The sequence below is a fragment of the Podarcis muralis genome, chromosome 1, assembly GCF_964188315.1.
Source record: "Podarcis muralis chromosome 1, rPodMur119.hap1.1, whole genome shotgun sequence".
In the NCBI taxonomy this organism is placed as follows: Eukaryota; Metazoa; Chordata; class Lepidosauria; order Squamata; family Lacertidae; genus Podarcis; species Podarcis muralis.
In genome coordinates this window covers 79,209,452-79,230,451 of record NC_135655.1, presented here as the reverse complement: position 1 = coordinate 79,230,451, position 21,000 = coordinate 79,209,452, and the positions used below count along the sequence as shown (strand labels likewise).

At 43.5% G+C, this 21,000-nt stretch overlaps 1 protein-coding gene across 1 annotated transcript in view; it reads left to right on the top strand.

Annotated features, from left to right (window-relative positions):
• The window catches only part of LOC114600538 (acyl-CoA 6-desaturase-like), a 29,751-nt gene extending 23,351 nt beyond the window's left edge, over positions 1–6,400 (top strand). The window contains exon 12 of the mRNA XM_028736799.2: positions 923–6,400. Within this exon, the coding sequence (XP_028592632.1) occupies positions 923–974 (52 nt within the window). The 3' untranslated portion in view covers positions 975–6,400. The remainder of the gene's footprint in view (positions 1–922) is intronic.
• The last annotated feature ends 14,600 nt before the right edge of the window (positions 6,401–21,000 follow it).

Here is a 21,000-nt window from a genome sequence, read left to right as displayed (position 1 = left end):
CGGGAAGGTAAACGGCGTTTCCGTGTGTGGCTCTGGCTCGCTAGAGCAGCGATGTCACGCTGGCCACGTGACCCGGAAGTGTCTCCGGACAGCGCTGGCCCCCGGCCTCTAGAGTGAGATGGGCGCACAACCCCAGAGTCTGTCAAGACTGGCCCGTACGGGCAGGGGTACCTTTACCTTTTTAGTTGCCGTTGCTCAAGCCAGCCAGCTTTTACTAGGTTGTTGTGAAAGAGAAAAATAAGGAAATGATGTATGTACTGCCCTGACTTTCACTGAGGCAGAGCGAGATGAAATTGACAAATATAGCGTTTATGAAACAAATGATATGCTGGAACCCAGTAATGGAAGGAGAAAAGGAGGCAGCACTGGAATGCCAGGCACCTTAACAGGCATTTAAATGCTCCTGTGCAATCCATTTGAAGAACTGTCCAGGAAGACAATGTGCCTTGGTCATTAAATAACTATTGGAATTCACAATTTAAGTATAGGTTGTTATCAACATGCCCTATAAATCCAGATTTGGGAAGAGGAGTGTAGCCCTATTCATGTTTTTACTTGCATGTAGGGCACCCATATATAGCAACAGGAGCAGGACTGCCATTGACACTGCATCCACACTTGACCTTTCCATGTTGATTGTGGAGGTCTGAAAGTGAGACTCTTTGTGCAAGCAGCTGCTCCTGCAGAGGGGCTGCATGTGAACAGGATGCTCACACAATTGTGTGCCCTGCTTTGTGTGAAGAGTTTGCTTTCCAGTCCTCTGAAAAGGTTGGGGGTGGTTCAGCGACAGGGATGCAACACCTGAGACAGTATTGAGAAGCATGGCCCCACCCTGTTGCTACTCGCGAGTATCCTATGCACACGTAAATGCAGGAACATGCCAACACTGGGAACACCTCTTCTTCTTCTTCTTCCTCCACAGGTCCCTAAAGAAATCTGGAGCACTCTGGTTGGATGCCTACCTCCATAAATGAAGCTGGGTTTCAACAAAGGGGAAGGTGTTAGGCAAAGGGGGGGGGCTGGGGGTGTTCACATATGTATTCTTATCGTCCAATTTCAGTGTGTATCTGTGTGTACACAGCTTGAAGGGAATTTCCTGTATTTTAAAATTGATGCTGGGGTGGGTTCAGGGGACCTATTTAAAATCATAAGAGGGTTTCAGACAGGTCAGTTAATGTCCATAGAATCTGAATGGAAAATGCTGATCTGAACACGTGATGGCTGAGAATTGGCCCAGTTGGTTGGTGGTGGGGGGGTATTTTGAGAAGGGAGGGTGAGTGAAGAAGCAAGTAGGCAGAGATACTCTCCTGTTCCTCTTCCTGAGACTTACTACTTACTATTATTACTGTCCCAGACTCTCAGGTACTTGATTCATCTACACAGATTTTATTTTTCAAAGCAGTCAAGCTTCTGCAGATGTTTGAATTGCAAAACAATCATGGCTGGCTCTTTTTTAATAAACTTGGGTCCCATTTCCCCTTAATGATGCTGAAACAAGAGGAGGGAAGGCAAGATAAGTTAATCATCGTGATAATATTCATTATTTGTGAAGTGCCTCTGAATGCAAAATTCAGATAAAATACAGGCCTTGCATCATAGGCTTACATAGACATAGAAGGGACATTTGAGATCTTCTCATCTGACACTTGTTAGCCTCCAGCTGAGACAATAAATGGCAGAAGCATGTTTTTGAAAAACAACAACCACCACCCAGTAACAAAATATTCTCACCAATCTAATGGAGAATTACATTGGGGGATTCTCCACTCTCGGCTTTTTCAAAAGGAGAACTGAAAGGCCCGGATCCAAGCAGCTAGGCCAGGTTTGTCTCCTTTGCTCAGAGCTGGTCCTTTCCATGTATGCATGTACATGTATGCAGACCTCTCTCCCTCTCCAGTTGCCACATTGTTTGAACAAAATTCCATATACCGTACTTGTTTTGCCTTGACCTTTCTGCAGGCCGCTTCCCATTCTCTGCAATGGGGCTGCATATAAACTGGTGTAGTTTCCATTCGCCCTGGGTCAGCTAGCCTGATCCAACTAGGGACCACGTGTGCAGGGAAGCAGGCTTTCCAATGTGTGCTCCTCACCAGATAGGGGATGGTGCACTTAAATGGCTGCTGCATGCATGATTCACCAGTCAGGTCTGCGCATATGCAGTTCCAGGGCAAATGCAGACCGGGCTTCGGGATGAGAAGCAGGCGCCATCTGTTTAGTCTTCCCCCACTTTTTCCAGCCTGGGCAGCTGACTAGCTTTATTCAGAGCTGTGTGTGTGTGGGCTTTAATTGGGCCACTGCATTCTGGGCCCACAGGAGCATTCTGCCTCTAGTCTCAGATTTTACAAGGGTCTGTCATGAAACAAGGTATTCTCTACAGCAGGTAGCGACTTGGTTTAAAGATCTTTAAAGAGCTCCTTGGAGGAATGGCAGGATAGAAATCAAATAAATACACCCATGAGAACATGCTTCCAGGGGTTTCTGGGACTGCTCTCATGGGCAACCAGTTTATTCTGTGAGCCAGCTCAATGGGCTAAAAGTTAATGAGATTGCAATTATTTCTGCTTCTAATGCCTATTCAGTGCCTCTTGACTATTTGGCAGGTAATATAAATCTTACTTGCCGCCAAGTATGTGTAGCTACCATACTTTATTCAATAGCATTTCTACTGAGGGTCTGGAAACCCCTGGTTCCAGAACTAAAAGGAACATTCCATATTTTATAACCTTGATACATAATATAGGAAGTAAACACCAGAGTGTTAATAGCACAACTACATATTGCCTTAATCTACCTGGACATAATCAAGCCAAACTTGAGTGTTAAACAAAAAACACAACTGAGCAGTTTAAGCATGTAATTAAGTATTGAATCATTACATAAGTGCTTAGGTTTGGCTGATTCATGCCCTCTGCCTCTTTCTGGTTCCATGAATGCAGTGCTTTTTTTTTTAATTAAAAAAACGATGTGCCAGTATTCATATATTGATAAAAGTGCCGTGGGTGCCAGCACAAAATGGCTGCCATGGGCAGCAAAAAGAGAGAGAGGTGCTGGTGCTCCAAACCAGTAAGTACTGTCACAAAAAAAGCCCTGCATGAATGTATTTCAATTTCTCTGCTCCAGCAGGAATAACCACCCAAAAATGTACTGTAGCATCTCCTATGCAGTCTTCCAAGAGGACAGCTCATTTGGTCTGAAGTCTTCTGATTTCCTTGTGGTTCTGTTTGCCCAACCCTTTGGTTCCAGAACAAATTCTATCATACTTGTAGCAGCTTTCTACCTTGTTTCGCTCCACCCCAGCACCTTCTAATCTTGTATTCCATCCTTCTCAGATGATTTCTCTTTGCTTAGCCACAGAAATCTGGGGATTCAGCCTTTTCAACTCAGTAGCCACCTTCTCTTCAGCTGAGGACAAGTGTGAGGAATGTTTTGCCCTCCAGATGTTATTCAGCTACAAGGCCCATCAGCCTCAGCAAGCACAGCCAACAGGGATGATGGGACAACATCTGGAGGGCAAAACGTCCCCCCACACCTGGCTTAGGGGGAAATGCAGGCTGCAATCCTATACACACACTTACCTGGGACAAAGCCTGAATTAATTCAGTGGGACTTCTGAGTAGACATGTATAGGATTGTGCGGTTAGTGGATTATTAAACATTTAAGCAGGAGAACCAGTACTGCCAATGACTGTGGGAAATGGCAGTTGCATCCTCTGATAGCGATACGTAGGTGTTATTTAGAATACAGAACCATGTTGCTGGGACAATCCACACAAGTAGGGGTCAGTATGCAACTGAGACAGAGCAATTCCTTTAGTGAAAATGTAGCAAGTGCTAAGGAATATAGGTAACAGGAAGGAGCCTAAAACAGACATTTCCCCCCTCTTGACTAAAACAAGCCCCAATGGCTGTCTTTATCCAGACCTTAGAATCACAGAGTTCTAGTCCAACTCCCTGCAATGCAGGAATCTTTCACCCAAGTTTCATGCTCTATTGACTGAGCTTGTTCATGAAAAAAGCACAGAACTGAGTGATTGAAATAAACATTAGCATTTGGGAGATACTTTGTGTATTGTGTTTCATTGCTTTTGCTGAAAGACAATGTCCCACTGCTCCCCAGACATTAAAGCACTGATGCTTAGCTAATGTGCATGCGTGTTAATAGGGAAGTTGTGACAATTGTAAATACTAGCAGTCCTATGTTCACATTTTTTGTCAGGTTCTCTTATCAAACTAGACCTGAGTCAATTATTTTCTGACGCTGTGTTCCTTCTTGTCTTAGAGGGGTCCTACAAAACATTAGCACAAAGTATATTCGTCCATACTTGCAAAACATACGTAAAAACTATGTTTACTTGGGACAAGTGCTTAAATGCTCTTTTTTCCCAATGACATATCAGTCCCTGCCTAATCTAACATCAAAATCCCCCACTCAAGGAAAGTTGTTTGTAAGAAAAAATAAAATTGGGACAATATTTATTTATTCTGATCACAGGCCAAGATGGTGCTATGCAGTTCCCAGGCAGTCACCCACCCAGGCACTGACCAGACTCAGAGCTGCTTAGCCGTCTGTATAATGCATGATGTTAGCATGGACTAAAATCCATTCCTGGGTGATATCTGAGCTAGACAAAAGGATATACAATTTCCACATTGAGATTGTATTTCTAACCCAGGATATTCACTGAGATTCACCAATGCTATTGGACAAATATAGCCCTCGGCTTGTTTTAAGCAATGTAGAAAATCAAAGCTTTCACATGGTTTGGCCATTAGCAAGATAAATTAAGTGTGCTTTCATGGAAACAGAACACATGCTAGGGAAAAAAATCCATCTTTTCTCTTTCTCCTTCTCCAGTCAAGTAATACTGTAATGGTATATTGAATATTTTGATGGTTTTTGTTCATGAGAAATAATGATTAAATGAGTGAAGAATGGGATATGTTCTTGCTGCATTTCAGTCATTTTGTTAGGCTATGGCATGTCTCGAGTGATGTCTACTTAGCGGAAAGCAGCGCATGTTCTGGGAATTGTTGCTTCTGTAGCAGTTGGAGGGTTCAAAGGTGAAATGGAAGCAAGCATTCCATTCTAGAACCCTTGGGAAAGGGGATGAAAGAAGGAGGGGAAGAAAGTTGGGCTAAGTAGGAAAAGTAAAGGCATGTGAGAGCAGGGAAGTACTAGATGTAATGTGTGAGAGGGGGAGATAGTAAAATTAAATAAGACAAGCCAGTTTTCTTCACTCTTTAGGGTGTAAACAGTGGTTGAAGGATGCACCGGGACAAAGAGCAAATACATTCTCAAAAAAAGAAAGTCAGTTGCAGCCTCTCTGGTCTAGATTTGGAGATCATCTTATGCAGGAGTGGGCTGCCGATTCACTCCCCTACTTCACAAATTGGTGATAAGCAGAGTCAGCTGTACAGCACTATACGTAATGAATTGTGATGGGTAGGGACCCAAGACCCTCCTGATATTGCTGGAATACAGTCACCATCCACACTAACCAATAAGCCCATGTGTCTGAAAGCCAGCTCTAAAGATCATGTAATGTATGTGGTACAGTCCTCCTAGGACTTACCCACCTCAAATGAAACTGTACTATTCCATGTTTTCATGCTCACCCATGTCAAACACATTTATGCACATGGAAAGCTAAGCACGCCGAGGATAAACTTTGTTCCATGCAGTGAGGTGATTATTTCTCCCTTTCACTCATAACATCTGAGCATATAATAAAACGCAAAATCTAGATTCAGCAAGTGAGTCCTGTCAATGGAAGCCCTAAGGGCTTCCACAATGGGGCTTGCTTCCCAGGGCACACTGCGAAATTTGCTCTAGGGAGGTTGGAAGAACCCTCAGAACAGTGCAGCAGGGGAGGAGAAGCTGCACTGTGCCATCTGGAAAGGCAAAAGGCTTGATGAAATAATCGCCTTAGCATTTACATGGATTGTGTGGCTCCTTGGATCTCCCTCATGTGGCTATCAGTGATACAAAAGCAGTTGAAAACAGCTAGGCTGCAAACATATCACATTAAAGATTGGATTAATAGAGCAGAATTTGGGCACTAGATATTAGTAATGAAATATCCACACAATCATGGGTTTTAATGGTTAAGTCGCCAAATGTTTAACCTCAAAAGCAAAAGCTCCACTTTCAGCAGCTTTCCCCCCACCCCATTCAATCTTGTACTTTGCAGGCTTTTAAAAAAATAATAATGAGTTATTCTAACAAAACCCGTAAACCTACAGTGTGGGCTAGTGGTAGTCAAAGAAGGCTTTCTTTACATACAAAAGCTCCAATGTGTATCAGTCCCTAATTCAAATTTTGTTGTTAGGAAATCAATTTACCTATTTTTTAAATGTCTGCTGTTAAGCTCAATAAAATCATAGCTGTTGAATACATAAATGGTTTGTGTCTCAATTATTGTGTCTTAAAATATCTAGTGTAGACATCCAAACACATTGTGATTTCTCCAAACACAACCAGGAATGTTAGAAAGCACTTCATTGGCTCTACCTAACTAACCTAAGAAGGGCTTCCCATGTTATTCAAATTGTACCAAGGCTGAGTGTGATTCCTTCATTACATGGTGTGATCCTGCCATATTCAGAAGAAGAAAAACCTTTGCAGCTTCTTAAAAAAAATTGAACAGGTTGATTTTGAGCCAGCTGTGGATTTGATAATATTTTGTTGGACCAAGTATCACTAACTTAAGCCCCATTGATCTCAATAGGACTAAAACATTACTAGCTTAGGCTGTAACCCTGATCTTATATCTCCCAAGTGCCTCAGGAAAAATGGGACACCCTGCTTTTCCATGCAAGATCATGGCAGCCTAAAAAAAACAAACCCAAATATCTGAAAAACGTGTTTTTGGGCATCGCATGCAATCACAGCCCTGAAAAAGCATTTTTTGGGGTTCAGAGCATAGTGCAGGTCACGTGACTCACCTGGATGATGCGCGTCCTGGTTTTGGCTCTGGAAAAGTTGGACAATATGTAATCTTTGGTCAGCAGAAGTGGGATTTGATAGATTGCTGCATCCACAGCCCCAGCAGGGCAAGAGGAGGAGAGCGCAAGGAGAAAATGCAACTCCCCATGCTTCAGCAGCTCCTAGGCCTGATTGGGCCCATTGTCATCACGTGATGACAGTCTGCACAGGATCCTGCAGATCCTGGGTCTGCCCCTAAATGTCCCATGTCAGGAGTTTCCACTGGTGCTGGTAGCTTCTGCCTCCTGTTTGGCAGACGAGAGAACTTTCAGACAGCAATGGGAAAGTATTAATAGTTCTCTGATGGGCTGCTTATTGTAAGACGACGTAGGGGCAAGGTGCTTAAAGACACCGTTGGATTGGGGCCCTTTGTGAAGTGCTCAAATACTAAAGGCAACAACATACTGCAAACTTCAGAAGCGGCAACATTTGCAAATGCAGTGAAGCCTTCTTCCAGAACTTCAGAAAATTAAGGAAGGATTTTCCTGTTGAACCAGAAGACATGCTGTGTCTCTGATGAAAAACTGTATTGCAACTCTCCTAAACAGGAAATCGGTGACATTGAAATCACACTTTTTAAAAAGGACCCAGTGACCTCATTGTGGTGTAATCGCAGTGGCAGGACCACTGAATTGGCTGGGCCACTAAGCTTCCCATGGCTTGTGCCTCTCAGTAAGTGAGAGTGAAGCTCAGCATTCGGAAACCTGGTGCACACTGCCGCCTGCCTGTCCCGATCTCTCTGCCACCATCCCTGTTGTCAGCCGCTGGGGAAGGGTGTGCATACAAGTGCTTATATTCTTGGAAATAGCATACAAAAATGCATTGTATGAGAGGAATCTGCTTGTTAGGCTGTATGTGCAAAATGTGCTTATTAGGAGAAATTTGCACTAAAATGCTGACAAATTTTCACGAGGGAATTTTTTAAAAATGCAGATTGCTAAGGAAAGGGGAGTAACTGGAAAAATTAGAAACCGAGTGGACAGATTTTGTCCATCCTTGCCTGGGAGTAAGTCCCATTGAATTCAATAGAGTAGACATGGTTAGGATTGCATTGTATGCCTGGATCTATCCAATGAGACATATTTCTCTTGCCGATGGAATGAAGAAGGATAAGAAGTTCGGTTAAATCCTAACTGACATTTCACTTAAAGAAAAATCCTAAGGTTAACTCTCTAATACGATTAAGTTAGAAAGCTTATCTCATTGTAACAAGGGGACAGAGGAAGCTTGTTCCTGGACTACATTATTACTGCTCTGTCATGGACGATGTGTAGGATATAGTATCCCAAATCTGCATAAACACCATACATTTAAAGCACATGGCTTCCCCCAAAGAACCCTGGGAGATGTAGTTTACCCACCACAGAGCTACATTCCCAGCACCCTTAACAAACTACAGTTCAGATTCATTGGGGGAAGTAATCTTTAAAAGTGCTTTAGAGGCAAGATGTGTACCCAGCCTTAGGTATATACACTTTGAAAAGATTGCATCTGTCACCCTATTGTTAGCACAAAAGTAGGGTTTCTCTTTAAAAATCCCTCGTAGTTTGTAAGATCCTACGTGAGTTCTTGAGGAGTCAAGTCATTTCAGCTAGCGTAGTATATTGCAGGAAGGGTGATCTGTGGCAACCCAGAGGTTGTTAGACTACAAGTCCCATCATGCCTGATCATTGGTCATGCTGGCAGGGAGTGATGGGAGTTAGAGTCCAACCACAGAGGTTCAGGTCCAGGGCTACAGGTTCCCCTCTCTTTTAAATTGAACTCTCTTCTGAGCAAAGCTGCCCAAAATGGACTCTAAGGAGACTACAATCCCACGCACACTTGCTAGGAAGTGAAGACCTACTGATTTAAGTGGAAGTTCCAAGTAAAAATGATCAGGCTGTCAAACTCCAGGAAATGGGCAAAACCTTTTTTAGTTCAAAACACTTTTATTAATTTAATTTCAATTCCAGTTTCAGACAACTGATAGTTTGATTCGCATATGGCTGCAACCCGATACACACTTATCTAGAAGTAAACCCAGTGGGGCTTACTTCAGAGTAGGCATGCATGGGATGGTGCAGCTGCTAAATGCGTTTGAATTATGGTGAACAGTGGTTTGAATGATGATTGGAATTGTCATTGTGGCTTTATTGGTTTTATTGCATTTATTTTACTAATGTAACCCACCTTGGGCTTTCATGTGAGAGAAAACGGCAGAAGAAAATCGGGAAAGGCAAAGAAATTTTCCAAACCTGAATCCCATGGCTTCTTGGGAACCAGCTGCAACCCGGTGGGTGCAGCTATTGGCTGGCTTTGGTGGGGTGACTGCACATTTACATAAGTCCCAGTTCACAGGGGTTGACTTTAACCCTCCTGTCGTTTGGAGAAACAGTTATGTGACAGCACAAAGTCCAGCTGCCTTGACAGCTGGGGTGACCGCTCCATTTCAGTGGTTATTATCTGCTCTTTATCAGCCAGATAAATAACCCAATAGGCCTTGTTTAAACACCCAACAACTGAAATCATGCCCAGGCACGGTCAAGGAAAATTGATCTCCTGCTCCAACAGATAATGATGGTACAAGGGACAGTGCCATTGGAACCACCAGCAGCAGATCCTTGAGCATCTCAAGCGTTGGCCTGGATCTGTATCTTCCCAGCCTCCAAGCTCACACACGTTTTGAATTATTTACTTCCTTCTGAAGCTGTTTTTAGATAGCACCTTTCAGCCCTTAAAAGGGTCTGGGGTGGCTTCCTATTATAAACATAGCAAGCAATTTAGAGAATATTTAAAAATCCAAGAGCATGAAAACAGCACATTGAAAACCATCAGAAGCTCAGCAGGGAGAAAATAGGCACAAAACACATGGCAACATAGAATGGTTTTCACAGAACATCTAAAAGCTGTAAGAAAAGGAATCTCCCTAGAGTTGGAGTTCCACAACCTGGGTGCCAGAACCGAAAAAGCCCCATCATATGTCCCCGCAACTGCACCACTGAACATGGCAGAACATGGAGCTTATTTCTTCTCCTCATACAGAATCTTCCATCGACGTGGAAACTTGCTTTCTCTTTCCCTTACTGTTGTAATTAACATGGCCATCTACCAGAGTTCTCCAGCTTGGAGGACATAAGGTACCCTGTTGTTGACCTCGGGGGCAGCACTCACTAGAGACAATGCAGCATTTGCCAGGCTGACCTCATGAGGAACAAAACTAGAATGCTGTTTGCAGGTAGGAGAAAGGAGGAGGGTTACAGTGAAGTACTAAGGCACTAGGATGGGAGACGCTGCTGCAGGGCCATGCCCTAGGTCTAGTGTTAAAGCCAAAGGTGCCGTCTCTGAGTCAATAGCTGGTCATCCTCCCTGTGCACTGTGAAGAGGCACAAGAGGTAGATTGGCTTCACAAGGCACATTTCAATTACTTCCTGTGCTGCACAGCTGAATCCATATTACTTTCCCCTTGCACAATAGTAATAAACTGACTAACGATTTCCCCTTCCAACTCTACAATTCTGAATCTATTATTCCCCTTTCATAGCACTCAATATCAGCTGCCTGAGGTGGCTACCTCATTCTGCCCAGTGGCAGGGCCGGCCCTGGAAAAGGAAGCTCATTTACTTCCATTCTTTTCCGATGAGAGACTGAACAATGGATATCATTTAATTGTTCTTTGTCTTTGTTTTCAAGCAGTTTGTTATTTATTATGCCATTTCCTTCAAGAGGTTGCATTTCCCTCAAGAGCAGCCACAGCTGCCAAAGGTGTGGATTGCATTGCTTTTGGGCCTCTTGTGGGGAGTGGGTCAAAGTGCTCGGTGTTATGTTCAAGGAAAAGATAAATCATTCAAAAGGGCCAATCACCTTTTGTTCTGGACTGAAAACTGGGTTTTGCTCAGCTTTGGAATAAAATACCACACTTTGTGCCTTCTCCATTCATAAATGAATGTTCTTTTCTGCAAACAGAATCTTAGTTGAGGGCCAAGACAAGGCATACATAAAAAAAGGCTCACGGGTTTTGAACACTCATTGTTCCTTCATGAATGTACCTGTGTCAATTTGCTCTGATACGCTACAGGCGCACGTATATCCAAAAGAGAACTAAAACACACATTCAAGGTTCGGTCTTTTTTAACATGTACACCTGTCTTGGCCTTCAGTTCACCCTAACTAGCAGCACCCATGCCTCTGTATCAAAGATGGCCATCGGGGAGTCTACAGGGAAACAATTTTGGTTTCTCTCAGTTCCCCATTTCCCCCAAGTTTAAGTTCAGTTCTTCATATTGCTGCATCAGTTTGCTGAATTTTTCAACAAAAAACATCAACAAATAAATTGTGAAACTTCAGTGACCGCCTACTCTACACTTTTTTTTGCCAGCCCTTCCCCCTAATAAAATCCATTTGTGTATGCTTTTCTCACTAACGTATGCATTTCATGCACAATTTCTCCTAAAATACACATTTTTGTACACAATATTGGAGAACAGCTTTGCAAATTTTGGAGAAGTGTGAATTTCGAAGGATAACTCTGTTTCAGTTCACATATTGTTTCAGGAAGTAACAATTACATACGTTTTCATTAAAATGCAACCCAAACTGAATTTCTCCTCGATCAGTTTTTGCCAGGCTGGAGCCTCCCAGATGTTATGGACTCCAACCCATCCGTCCCAGCCAGAGAAGTCTGCTCTAGACTGAGCTAGGAAATGCTACACTTACAGATTTTTCCAAATGCAGAAGCAATCCTGGAGCTGGACTTAATTTGTTAGCAGTAGCTACTGCTGAACCAAACTCTTCAGGGTTCTCTTTCCTTCCTCAGACCCCTCCCACCCGTCACCATATGTTAAACTTCAAGCTTTACTTCCTTGTTACTTCCTTGTAATGCAAATCTCTGGTCTGCGTCTCCAGGGGCAACCTGACCTATTTTTACAAAGCTTGCCTTCTTTCGAATCTATTCAAGTCTTCCACGTCACTGAGACAGGGAGGCCCGGGTCGCACCAGGCAGTTCTGGAAGATTAGTGTCAGTGATTACATCCAGACCCGAAATCCCACTTAGAACTGACATTAAGTACGCATGTGTGAATACACACACAGACACAAATATATATTATGTTCTCAGAATACAAAGCAAATCTCTTCAGATACAATATTATCACACATCGGTCCAGTGGCGTAGCGTGGGTTGTCAGCACCCGGGGCAAGGCAAGTAATTTGCACCCCCTAACCCGTGGATTTGCGCCCCCTAACCCGTAGATTTGCGCCCCCTAACCCTAACCCCCAGATGTTGCGCCCGGTGCGGCCGGCCCCCCCTGCACCCCCCACGCTATGCCACTGCATAGGTCAAAAACAAATCAACAGCATCTCTTCTCAGCCTGCGTGAATAAGCACAGGTGAATTTCATCCTGTGGCTGTGACCTACCGGTACTCTTTTTCTGCTGCTCCCCTGCAACCCAGCCAAAGGTGAAGAAGCACAACATTGGCATAACAGAGATGACACTGGGGGGGGGGGGAGACCCTCCCAAACTGAATCTACAGGTATGAAATAGGAACGGCAAGAAATGCATTTATAAATTTAACCCTGATACTACTTCATCTTCTGTGTCCAGTTACTTAAGCTTTCTTTGCAATTTGAGAACTATTTTATTTCATGGCAAAAAAAGAATGTGTGTTCGTATGGATTGTGGGATTTTGTTTTTTAAATCCGTATTATTGAGCTTAAAAGTCAGCAACATCATCTAACCTCCCCTCAGACAAATCAGAATGAATGCTTATTAAATAGCCAGCATCGTCTAACCTCCCCACAAACTTTGTGCAAATAAACTTGGATGGATACTCCTATTCTTTTATCTGCTCTGGTTTGCCAGAAGCGGCTTAGGCATGCTGGCCACATGACCCGGAAAAACTATCTGTGGACAAACGCCAGCTCCCTTGGCTTGTAAAGCGAGATGAGCGCCGCAACCCAGAGTCATCCGTGACTGGACTTAACAGTCAGGGGTCCATTTACCTTTTTACTTGCATATTAAGTTTCTTTGGGTGAAAGGGTGGGATATATATTTAGTAAAATAAATAAATAATGTTGAATTACATTAGGGCTTAGTCCCCAGAAAAGTGGCTATAGGATTGCTGACTGAGAGGCCATTTTGTTGTCCATGAATGCGTCTAATTTTTTCAAATGCAACACAAATTACATCCCATGAGTTCCATTGCCTAAATGTAAATGCCATCTGTTTCAGATAATTCTGTTCGAATAGTAGATTTCCCAAATAAACAGAAAATAGTAGGATGCCCAGTCCAGAGGGACAAATCCATGGGATTTAAGAATGACTCACCTAGGATTGCCAACAACAACAATAATAAAAACAAACAAACCCAGCAACCTTTTACCTTGAACTCCAGATAGTTTGACATAAAAGAGCAGGTGAAGTTTTCACAATCTGGGAGATAAGCATTTGCACCTGCTAATATATGTTCAGCAAGAGGATCCTGGGACTGTAAAAAGAAGAAGGAGATTGTAACCTCAAACGCCCTCTGAATCCAGGCCTCGGCATCCCTCACAATTTAATATTTAGCTGCAACTTAAATTTGTTTTTATTTATTTCAGTTTCATAAATCAATCACTGTAGCATATTTAAATGTCACCCAAAAACAGGATGCAGAGAAAGACTTATTTTAAACTAGTAAAACCTCCTTCACATCCAGAATTGCTATTTTTGTTGCCTTTGGGAAATAAATTATTGCCTTGAGACTGAAAATGCTGCCTTTGTGTTTCAACCATTTTGTTCAGCTGCTTGATTTCACAAGAAAGGGGATGTACTACTTGGTTGCAAGCCAGATCACCAGAGGAGGCAAAAAGCTGAGGCAGGTGAGATCAGTGCTTCCAGGCTCAGGTACTAATTAGAAGGAACATAGGAAGCTGCCTGCAGTCTATAGAGTCAGACTATTGATTGACCCAATTGAGTATTATCTACATTGATTAGCAGTGACTCTCCCGGGTTTCACCACAATTATCAAGTAAATCAGGCAATAAAAACAAGCAGTAGACGGTTTTATGAAGCTGGCAGCCTACAAGGGTCATTCAAAGGTAAATGTTCTAAGATGAAGTCTGCATCTTGCTAATTTCAAAATAAAGGAGTGACTATTCTCACAATATAGCCAGCCATATACACAGTCAGAGACCATCTGACCCAGGAGTCTCATTCTGAGGGCAAGTCACTCCTTCTTCTTCTGAACTCCTTTTGTAGCTGGAGATACCAGGCCTTAAGGGGACACATGTGGCACTGTGGGTTAAACCACAGAGCCTAGGACTTGCCGATCAGAAGGTCGGCAGTTCGAATCCCCGCGACAGGATGAGCTCTCGTTGCTTGGGCGCAGCTCCTGCACACCTAGCAGTTCGAAAGCACATCAAAGTGCAAGTAGATAAATAGGTACCGCTCCGGCGGGAAGGTAAACGGCGTTTCCGTGCGCTGCTCTGGTTTGCCAGAAGTGGCTTAGTCATGCTGGCCACATGACCCGGAAGCTGTCTGCAGACAAATGTCTGCTTCCTTGGCCAATAGAGCAAGATGAGCACCGCAACCCCAGAGTCGTCCGTGACTGGACCTAACGGTCAGGGGTCCCTTTACCTTTAACTTACCAGGCCTTAAACCTGGGGCTTCCAACATGCAAATCAGGTGCAGTTCCACCACAGCCGCCCAAAACTAAATGTACATATCAGCTGCTGGAATCACTTTTCTAAGTCTCCAGGGAAAATAACCTAAATAGGTTGGGGATGTTGAACTAAGGTTGCTACTCATACACTCATTTTTAGCATCTGTGTGAAAGAAAGACATTTAACAGGTGGGGGAGAAGCAGCAATGGAAGGACTTCACTTACTGAATTTCTGCCTGTTGTCATTGCTTTCTAAACTGCCCCCGTTTCTCTCTAAACTGCTTCCTGGGGCAAGGGCAGGCTAAAAATGTTTTTAAAAGTAAATATGAAAATTTCTACCAGGAGGGAAAGCTTAGTTACCTCAGGTTGCATGCACTTGTTTTGCTGTATTAAAAAACAACAACAAATAAATCGTTTTAATTGAACTTTGTCAGCAGAAATAGAAACTTAGTGACAAACACACAAACCTTGGCTTATAGAGTCCACGTTTTAAGCACAGTACATTGATGACAAAGATGAAGATGCGATATTGAAAAAGAAGAAAAACCACCTGCCATCACCTTTCTTCTTATCAAGAGGCTCAGTGCTGAGCAGGCTAGGTGGCATAAAATGTGTTTATAACATGCAATAACAATTCAAATCTTAATGGTAAATCTTGATAAGAATGTTCTTTATGACAGGCCAAGAAGATTAGTCTGTGAGAGCGGGGAAAACAAAGCAGTTGTTTTTGCCTGTTTTGCTTGCTAGACATTGAGTAAAGTAAATAAACTCTTTTATAGAGATAGAACCCTGTTTCTCCAACTCCTGGCACACTTTGGTTCTCAAATACAGTGGTACCTCGGATTAATTACTTAATTCGTTCCGGAGGTCTGTACTTAACCTGAAACTGTTCTTAACCTGAAGCACCACTTTAGCTAATGGGGCCTCCTGCTGCTGCTGCGCCGCCAGAGCACGATTTCTGTTCTCATCCTGAAGCAAAGTTCTTAACCTGAAGCATATTTAACCTGAAGCGTATGTAACCCGAGGTACCACTGTACAGTTAGAGGCATGTTTCACTCTTACATTGCAGGAGGTTTGGCTTTTTTAAAGCACCAAACTAGTTCTGAGGACAGCAGCAGTTTCAATGCGTTTTAAACAATGTGTTGAACCAATGGTGAATACCCCACAAGCAAATCAGAATGGATGTTTATTGTTGTATAACCACCTCACAAATCACTCAGAACAAATGCTTAGTAAAGACTGGGCATGGTCTAACCTGCATGTAAACTTTATGCAATCAAACTACGGCAAGGTTTACCGGCCATGGGCCGGATCACTCCCATGGCGATCGTCCATGGACCGGACTAGGCCAGTGCGACGCCGGAAATTGCTTCTGCTCATGCCCAGTTTAGCGCAGCGTGTGGGGGACTCGCTGAGTGGGCAGCTTGGTTCAAGGGCGGCTCGTGGGCCGATAAAACGGTCTTTGTGGGCCGCATCTGGCCCATGTTGCTGACCCCTGAACTACGTCATCTACGGGAGCCTGTTATCATTACTGAGTGAGGGTCACCGAACGTTAATGGTCCCTGCCCTTGTGTCTTTAACAGCATCCTTACATGCAGAAACTTCAACTGCCAAAGTTGAATTTTCATGCTTAAAATTCTAGATGGCTTAAACTTCTCAAATTTGGTAAATGAAAATGGTTTCAATTGTTACAAGCATTGATCATCTGTTTGGATGAATGCTCAGGTTCACCCTCTTCAGCATACGGCGGAAGGTATACAGGGGTGTCCAAACTTTTCAAAGAGGGCCAGATTTGATAACGTGAACATGCATGAGGGCCGACCAAAGTTGTTTAGCTTTTTTTTTTTTTTTTAGGATTTTACCCCAAAGTTGTTGAAATTTTTTTAAGGATTTCCCCCCAGAAAATAAACTGCTGCAGGAGCCACATTAAACCAACTGGCGTGCCGGATTAGGCCCCCCGGCCTGACTTTGGACATGCCTGGTATTTAATGAAAGTGCCCGATGTACTTCTGTGGGAAGGAAATTCCACAGCTCCAGAGTTTGGGCCACCCCCCAAAAAAATAAACCACGTCTGAGGATAGTGGAGCTACCAAGAGAGCCCCCTGTGCTGATCATAGAGGCTGTAGGGTACAGGAACCATGCCTTCTTTTGCATGAGACCATTTTAGCTCCCACAGTGCCTTGCCTTGAGCTAAGGCTGGCTGCAAAACCGCCCTGCTCACTAATATCACTGCAGCATCAGGAACAGGAGCAGATGAAGACGCCTGCTGAATACTTTTGCAAGGGGAAAAAATCAGTTTTGGGGAAGAGTGGAGCAATTCATCTGAGCATAATACCCGTGTTTGGCTTCCTGCTTGAGAAAGATGTGCCAATGGGCCTTTACCCTTTAATCTGGATCCAGTCCACATATTTTGGGCTTGCTTTATCTTTCAAACATGCCGTTACTCACGGAGCTGTCCACACTTGTAAATAATCACCCAATCTTTTGGCTTCGAGGCTTTCCTCTGAGGTATCTTCTCGAACTGAGCACTGTATTGCAAACGTTTCTGAATTTTCCAGCACCCCAGGTGGCATATTTCTGATCTCCACTCCTAGCCAGGCTGCACCTCAGATTCTTGTAGCATAAAAACCAATTTCTGGTTAGCATTATTAAGTGCAATAACTGCCTAGTGCCAACTTTTGAGCCCTCTGGGGTGTCACTGTATGGCCTGGGCAGCTGGGGGGAGTTACGCTGGTGGTACTAAGCTATATAAGAACATTAAAAAGAGCTCTCCTGGATAAGACCCAAAGCCAGCATCCTGTTCTCACAGTGGCCATCTGGATGCCCATGGGAAATTTGGAAGCAGAGCCTGAGTGTGTGCAATCCTCTGTTGTCATCCATTACTTAAGGATGAGACCTAATGTGTTTAGGAAACGATACATTGGTACCTCGGGTTACATACGCTTCAGGTTACAGATGCTTCAGGTTACAGGCTCCGCTAACACAGAAATAGTACCTTGGGTTAAGAACTTGGCTTCAGGATGAGAACAGAAACCGCATGGCGACAGCGGGAGGCCCCATTAGCTAAAGTGGTACCTCAGGTTAAGAACAGTTTCAGGTTAAGAACGGACCTCCAGAACGAACTAAGTTCTTAACCCCAGGTACCACTATAATTGTTTGCCTTTGTGTTGGCTAAAGCTCCCCCTGATGGCTAACTAAGGGCACTGCAAAAAAATAGCATTGGATGCACAGAAGTCCTCTTCCATTTGATCACAGCAACTGTGTTAAAAAGTGTTCTACATTTTCGAAATATGAAGCTGTTTTCTGGACCTCCTGTTTTAACTTGAATTGTTTTATCCTATATCCTAAGAGATGATCTTTGTTTTCCAGAGAGAGAGAGAGAGAGAGAGAGAGAGAGAGAGAGAGAGAGAGAGGGAGAAGACCAGACCATATCAAGAAGATAAAATATCCTCATGCTCTGTAAAACTAATTAGGTTTCTTTGAAGTTACCTTGAAAGGGCTTTGTTCTGGCAAGGTGATAATAACATTCTGGAAATGCCTCCTTAGAAGCCAGCAAATAAAAGGAAGGCGGCTGAAGAAAAGACTCAAACCTTGCAAGGCCTTTGGGGGGCTTGGGGGACATATGGACGATAGGACACCAAGCAGTGGTAAGTCCAGGGGCTTCATTGGGGTGCCCCCCCAGAAGCCTGAATAACTGTAGGGTGAGAGCACCCACATTTGTTATGTGCAGAAGTTATGCCTCCTTTCCATGGATTCAATAGTGTGCTAGGAATCTTAATATTTATGCTTGGAGGGGAAATTGGGGTGGGATCTGCTGGCTTCATCTCTGACCTCTGTGCATTGATCCTTACTTCAAGGGACTAAATACTCTCAACCAACCATTTGTACTCTCATTTTTTGCAGGGTACAGTTTGGTTGGGACATCTGCAAAGAAAGCTGCACATGTGTACATTTCAGCTCCCATAGGCTCCTAAGTGTGGGCAGTCCATGCGCTGCAAAAACGGAAAATACAGGTGTCAATGCATGTGGAGGTGCCCCTGCGTCTGCTTCTGTGCAGAGGTTATGATCAGTGTGTGCCACAAAATTCTGTACACACTGGTGTACACCTCTCCACACATGGGCCAGCTGGACAGGGGCAGAGGTGGAAATAATTGGGTGGATCTGCTCTGGGTGTTGGGGAAAGCTGTACCTTTTGAATTTCTGCCTGTGCGGTTCTTTAAAGACTGCATTTTATTGTAACCTCCCTTCCCCACCAGCCTGATCTGTATTTTGTCAGCATTGCATATAATACCGATCCAGCCCAGATTACTCAGTTCATGGTCCTTTTATTTGTTCTTTTGGTATAGATTATATCGCTTCTTGGTTGAGGACATGCATTTGTATTTTTCTGCCCCTGATCTTTCACCTTGGATGCTGGGAATTGCAGCTAAGCTATGTGCTTTAAATGTGTGGGGTGGATGTGGACACCTCATTATCTGTGCACTATCTCAGTCTTTATTTAGCTAAAGTTTCTCATTCTGCCTTCTGTTCCTGCTTTCTCTGTATCCTGGTATTTCTGTTTCTTCCTCCTCTCCTGCTGGAATTGTGGGTGCACTTAAAAAAATATATTATTCTCTTTCTTTTCTTAGCTCGTGCATAGCTTCTGTGTGTGCAATCTGTATCCTGCCTATATGGAAGGTATAACATCTCTTGGGTGCTGCTTATTAAATTGCAAGTTTCAAGACAAGGTCACTAAAAATATAAAATAAAATAAAATTCAGTACCCTAATTTCCATATGTGCTTAATTAATTATTCCTACTAGTGCTGCTAACTTTTTAAACTGCTCCTGTGCTTTCAACAGTGGTTTGATCTGCACACACTGGCGGGTGAATAATGCTTCTGTGTGCTATGTTCAGCTGCTGATTTCTGGAGCTGACATTCCTCTCTAAAGGCACAAGAGCAGGAGGCCTAACTGGGTTTTTTTTTTGTTGGGTCACATGGCAACCTTAATTCCCACTAATAAATCAGGCTTCTAGGAGAATAAATAGGTTGACTGGCTGCCATTTACTGCCTGTTCTTTGGGAAACCCGTCTGCGTTGAACGTTATATAAAGATTATCATATCTCTCAAGCAGATGGGAACCCTTTCTGATAGTGGCTAATGGACACATAGCCCTCCTGTTGCCTTTGCCCCAACAGCTGATTTTGCTTCCTCAGCTTACCTGCTAATCTCTTCTTTTTCATCTGAAAGCAGGTGATGACAGGGACGCCACTGATAAAGGGCTGGATATTTGGGCAGCTTAGTAAGGGTGATGCAATGAAATCTATTCCATCAAAATCAGATGGCCTTGCACTTCAAAGAGTGATGTGTGCGGATCTCTGAATTCACTCTCCTTAACGCAATCTGACCTAGCAAATTACACAGGAGAGAACAGATAAGAGAATTGTTACAGGGAGTGAAACCAGGACCACAAATGGATATGGGAAGGTTACAGGGAGAGAAAAGCAGGGGCACAAGCAGTTCAGGAAGGCTGCGTACACAACCATACATTTAAAGCAGCAGGCAGGGATCTCGCCATATTTCCTTTCTCTAATCGGATCCCTTCTTCCTCTCTGGAGGGTGGAGCTGGGAGGCAGAAGGAGAGTCAGGCTGCTCATCTTTTCTCTGATCCCCTGCTGAGGATAAGGCATATCACTTGCCAGCTGCTAACAAACTTTTTCCCAGAGTGCTCTTAGGCAAAAAGCCTACTGATCGAGGATCAGTTTCTGTCCTTAGGCTGTGTGAGCACATTACTGGCTTAAAGTTATTTTTTGCGGTTCTAGTTTGGGAGAGAAATGCATCGAAATGAAGCATTTCATAAGAAACAGTAGGGTAGACATGTATGGATTGTGGCTCATATTTTTTGTACACCGCAATGAGAGCACACTGGAGGGCATACACCTGCATGTGGATCTTTCGATAACATATATTGTTTTTTACTTGCTTATTTCCAGCTATGCATAATGTTGAAGTTTTAAATCATCTACATAAAACACCAATTTTATCTGAAAGGGGGTTGCTGATAATTTATTCACAGCACTGTAGCAATTATTAATCCGTGTATGTGTTCAATCCTCAGCACTCTGTGGAGGCTTTTCCAACCCAAGTGATGCTCCCTGGACTTGTGCCAATTGTGGTCATATCCCTATTCAGCACTCATGCCAATCTGGCCCATGCAGGTAACCTATACTGTGCACTTTCAGCTCTAATCAGTTATAGTTTTCAGTATAAAGCTGTCAGAAGCAAAATTACAAAACTGGCAAATAAAAACCTTTCTGTTAAGTTGTGGGTGAACATATCAGACGGCACAGTGATTCTTCAAACAGCTCTTGTTTATTCACAGGCCAGAACAGAACTGAACTGAAAGGTTCAGCCAGCC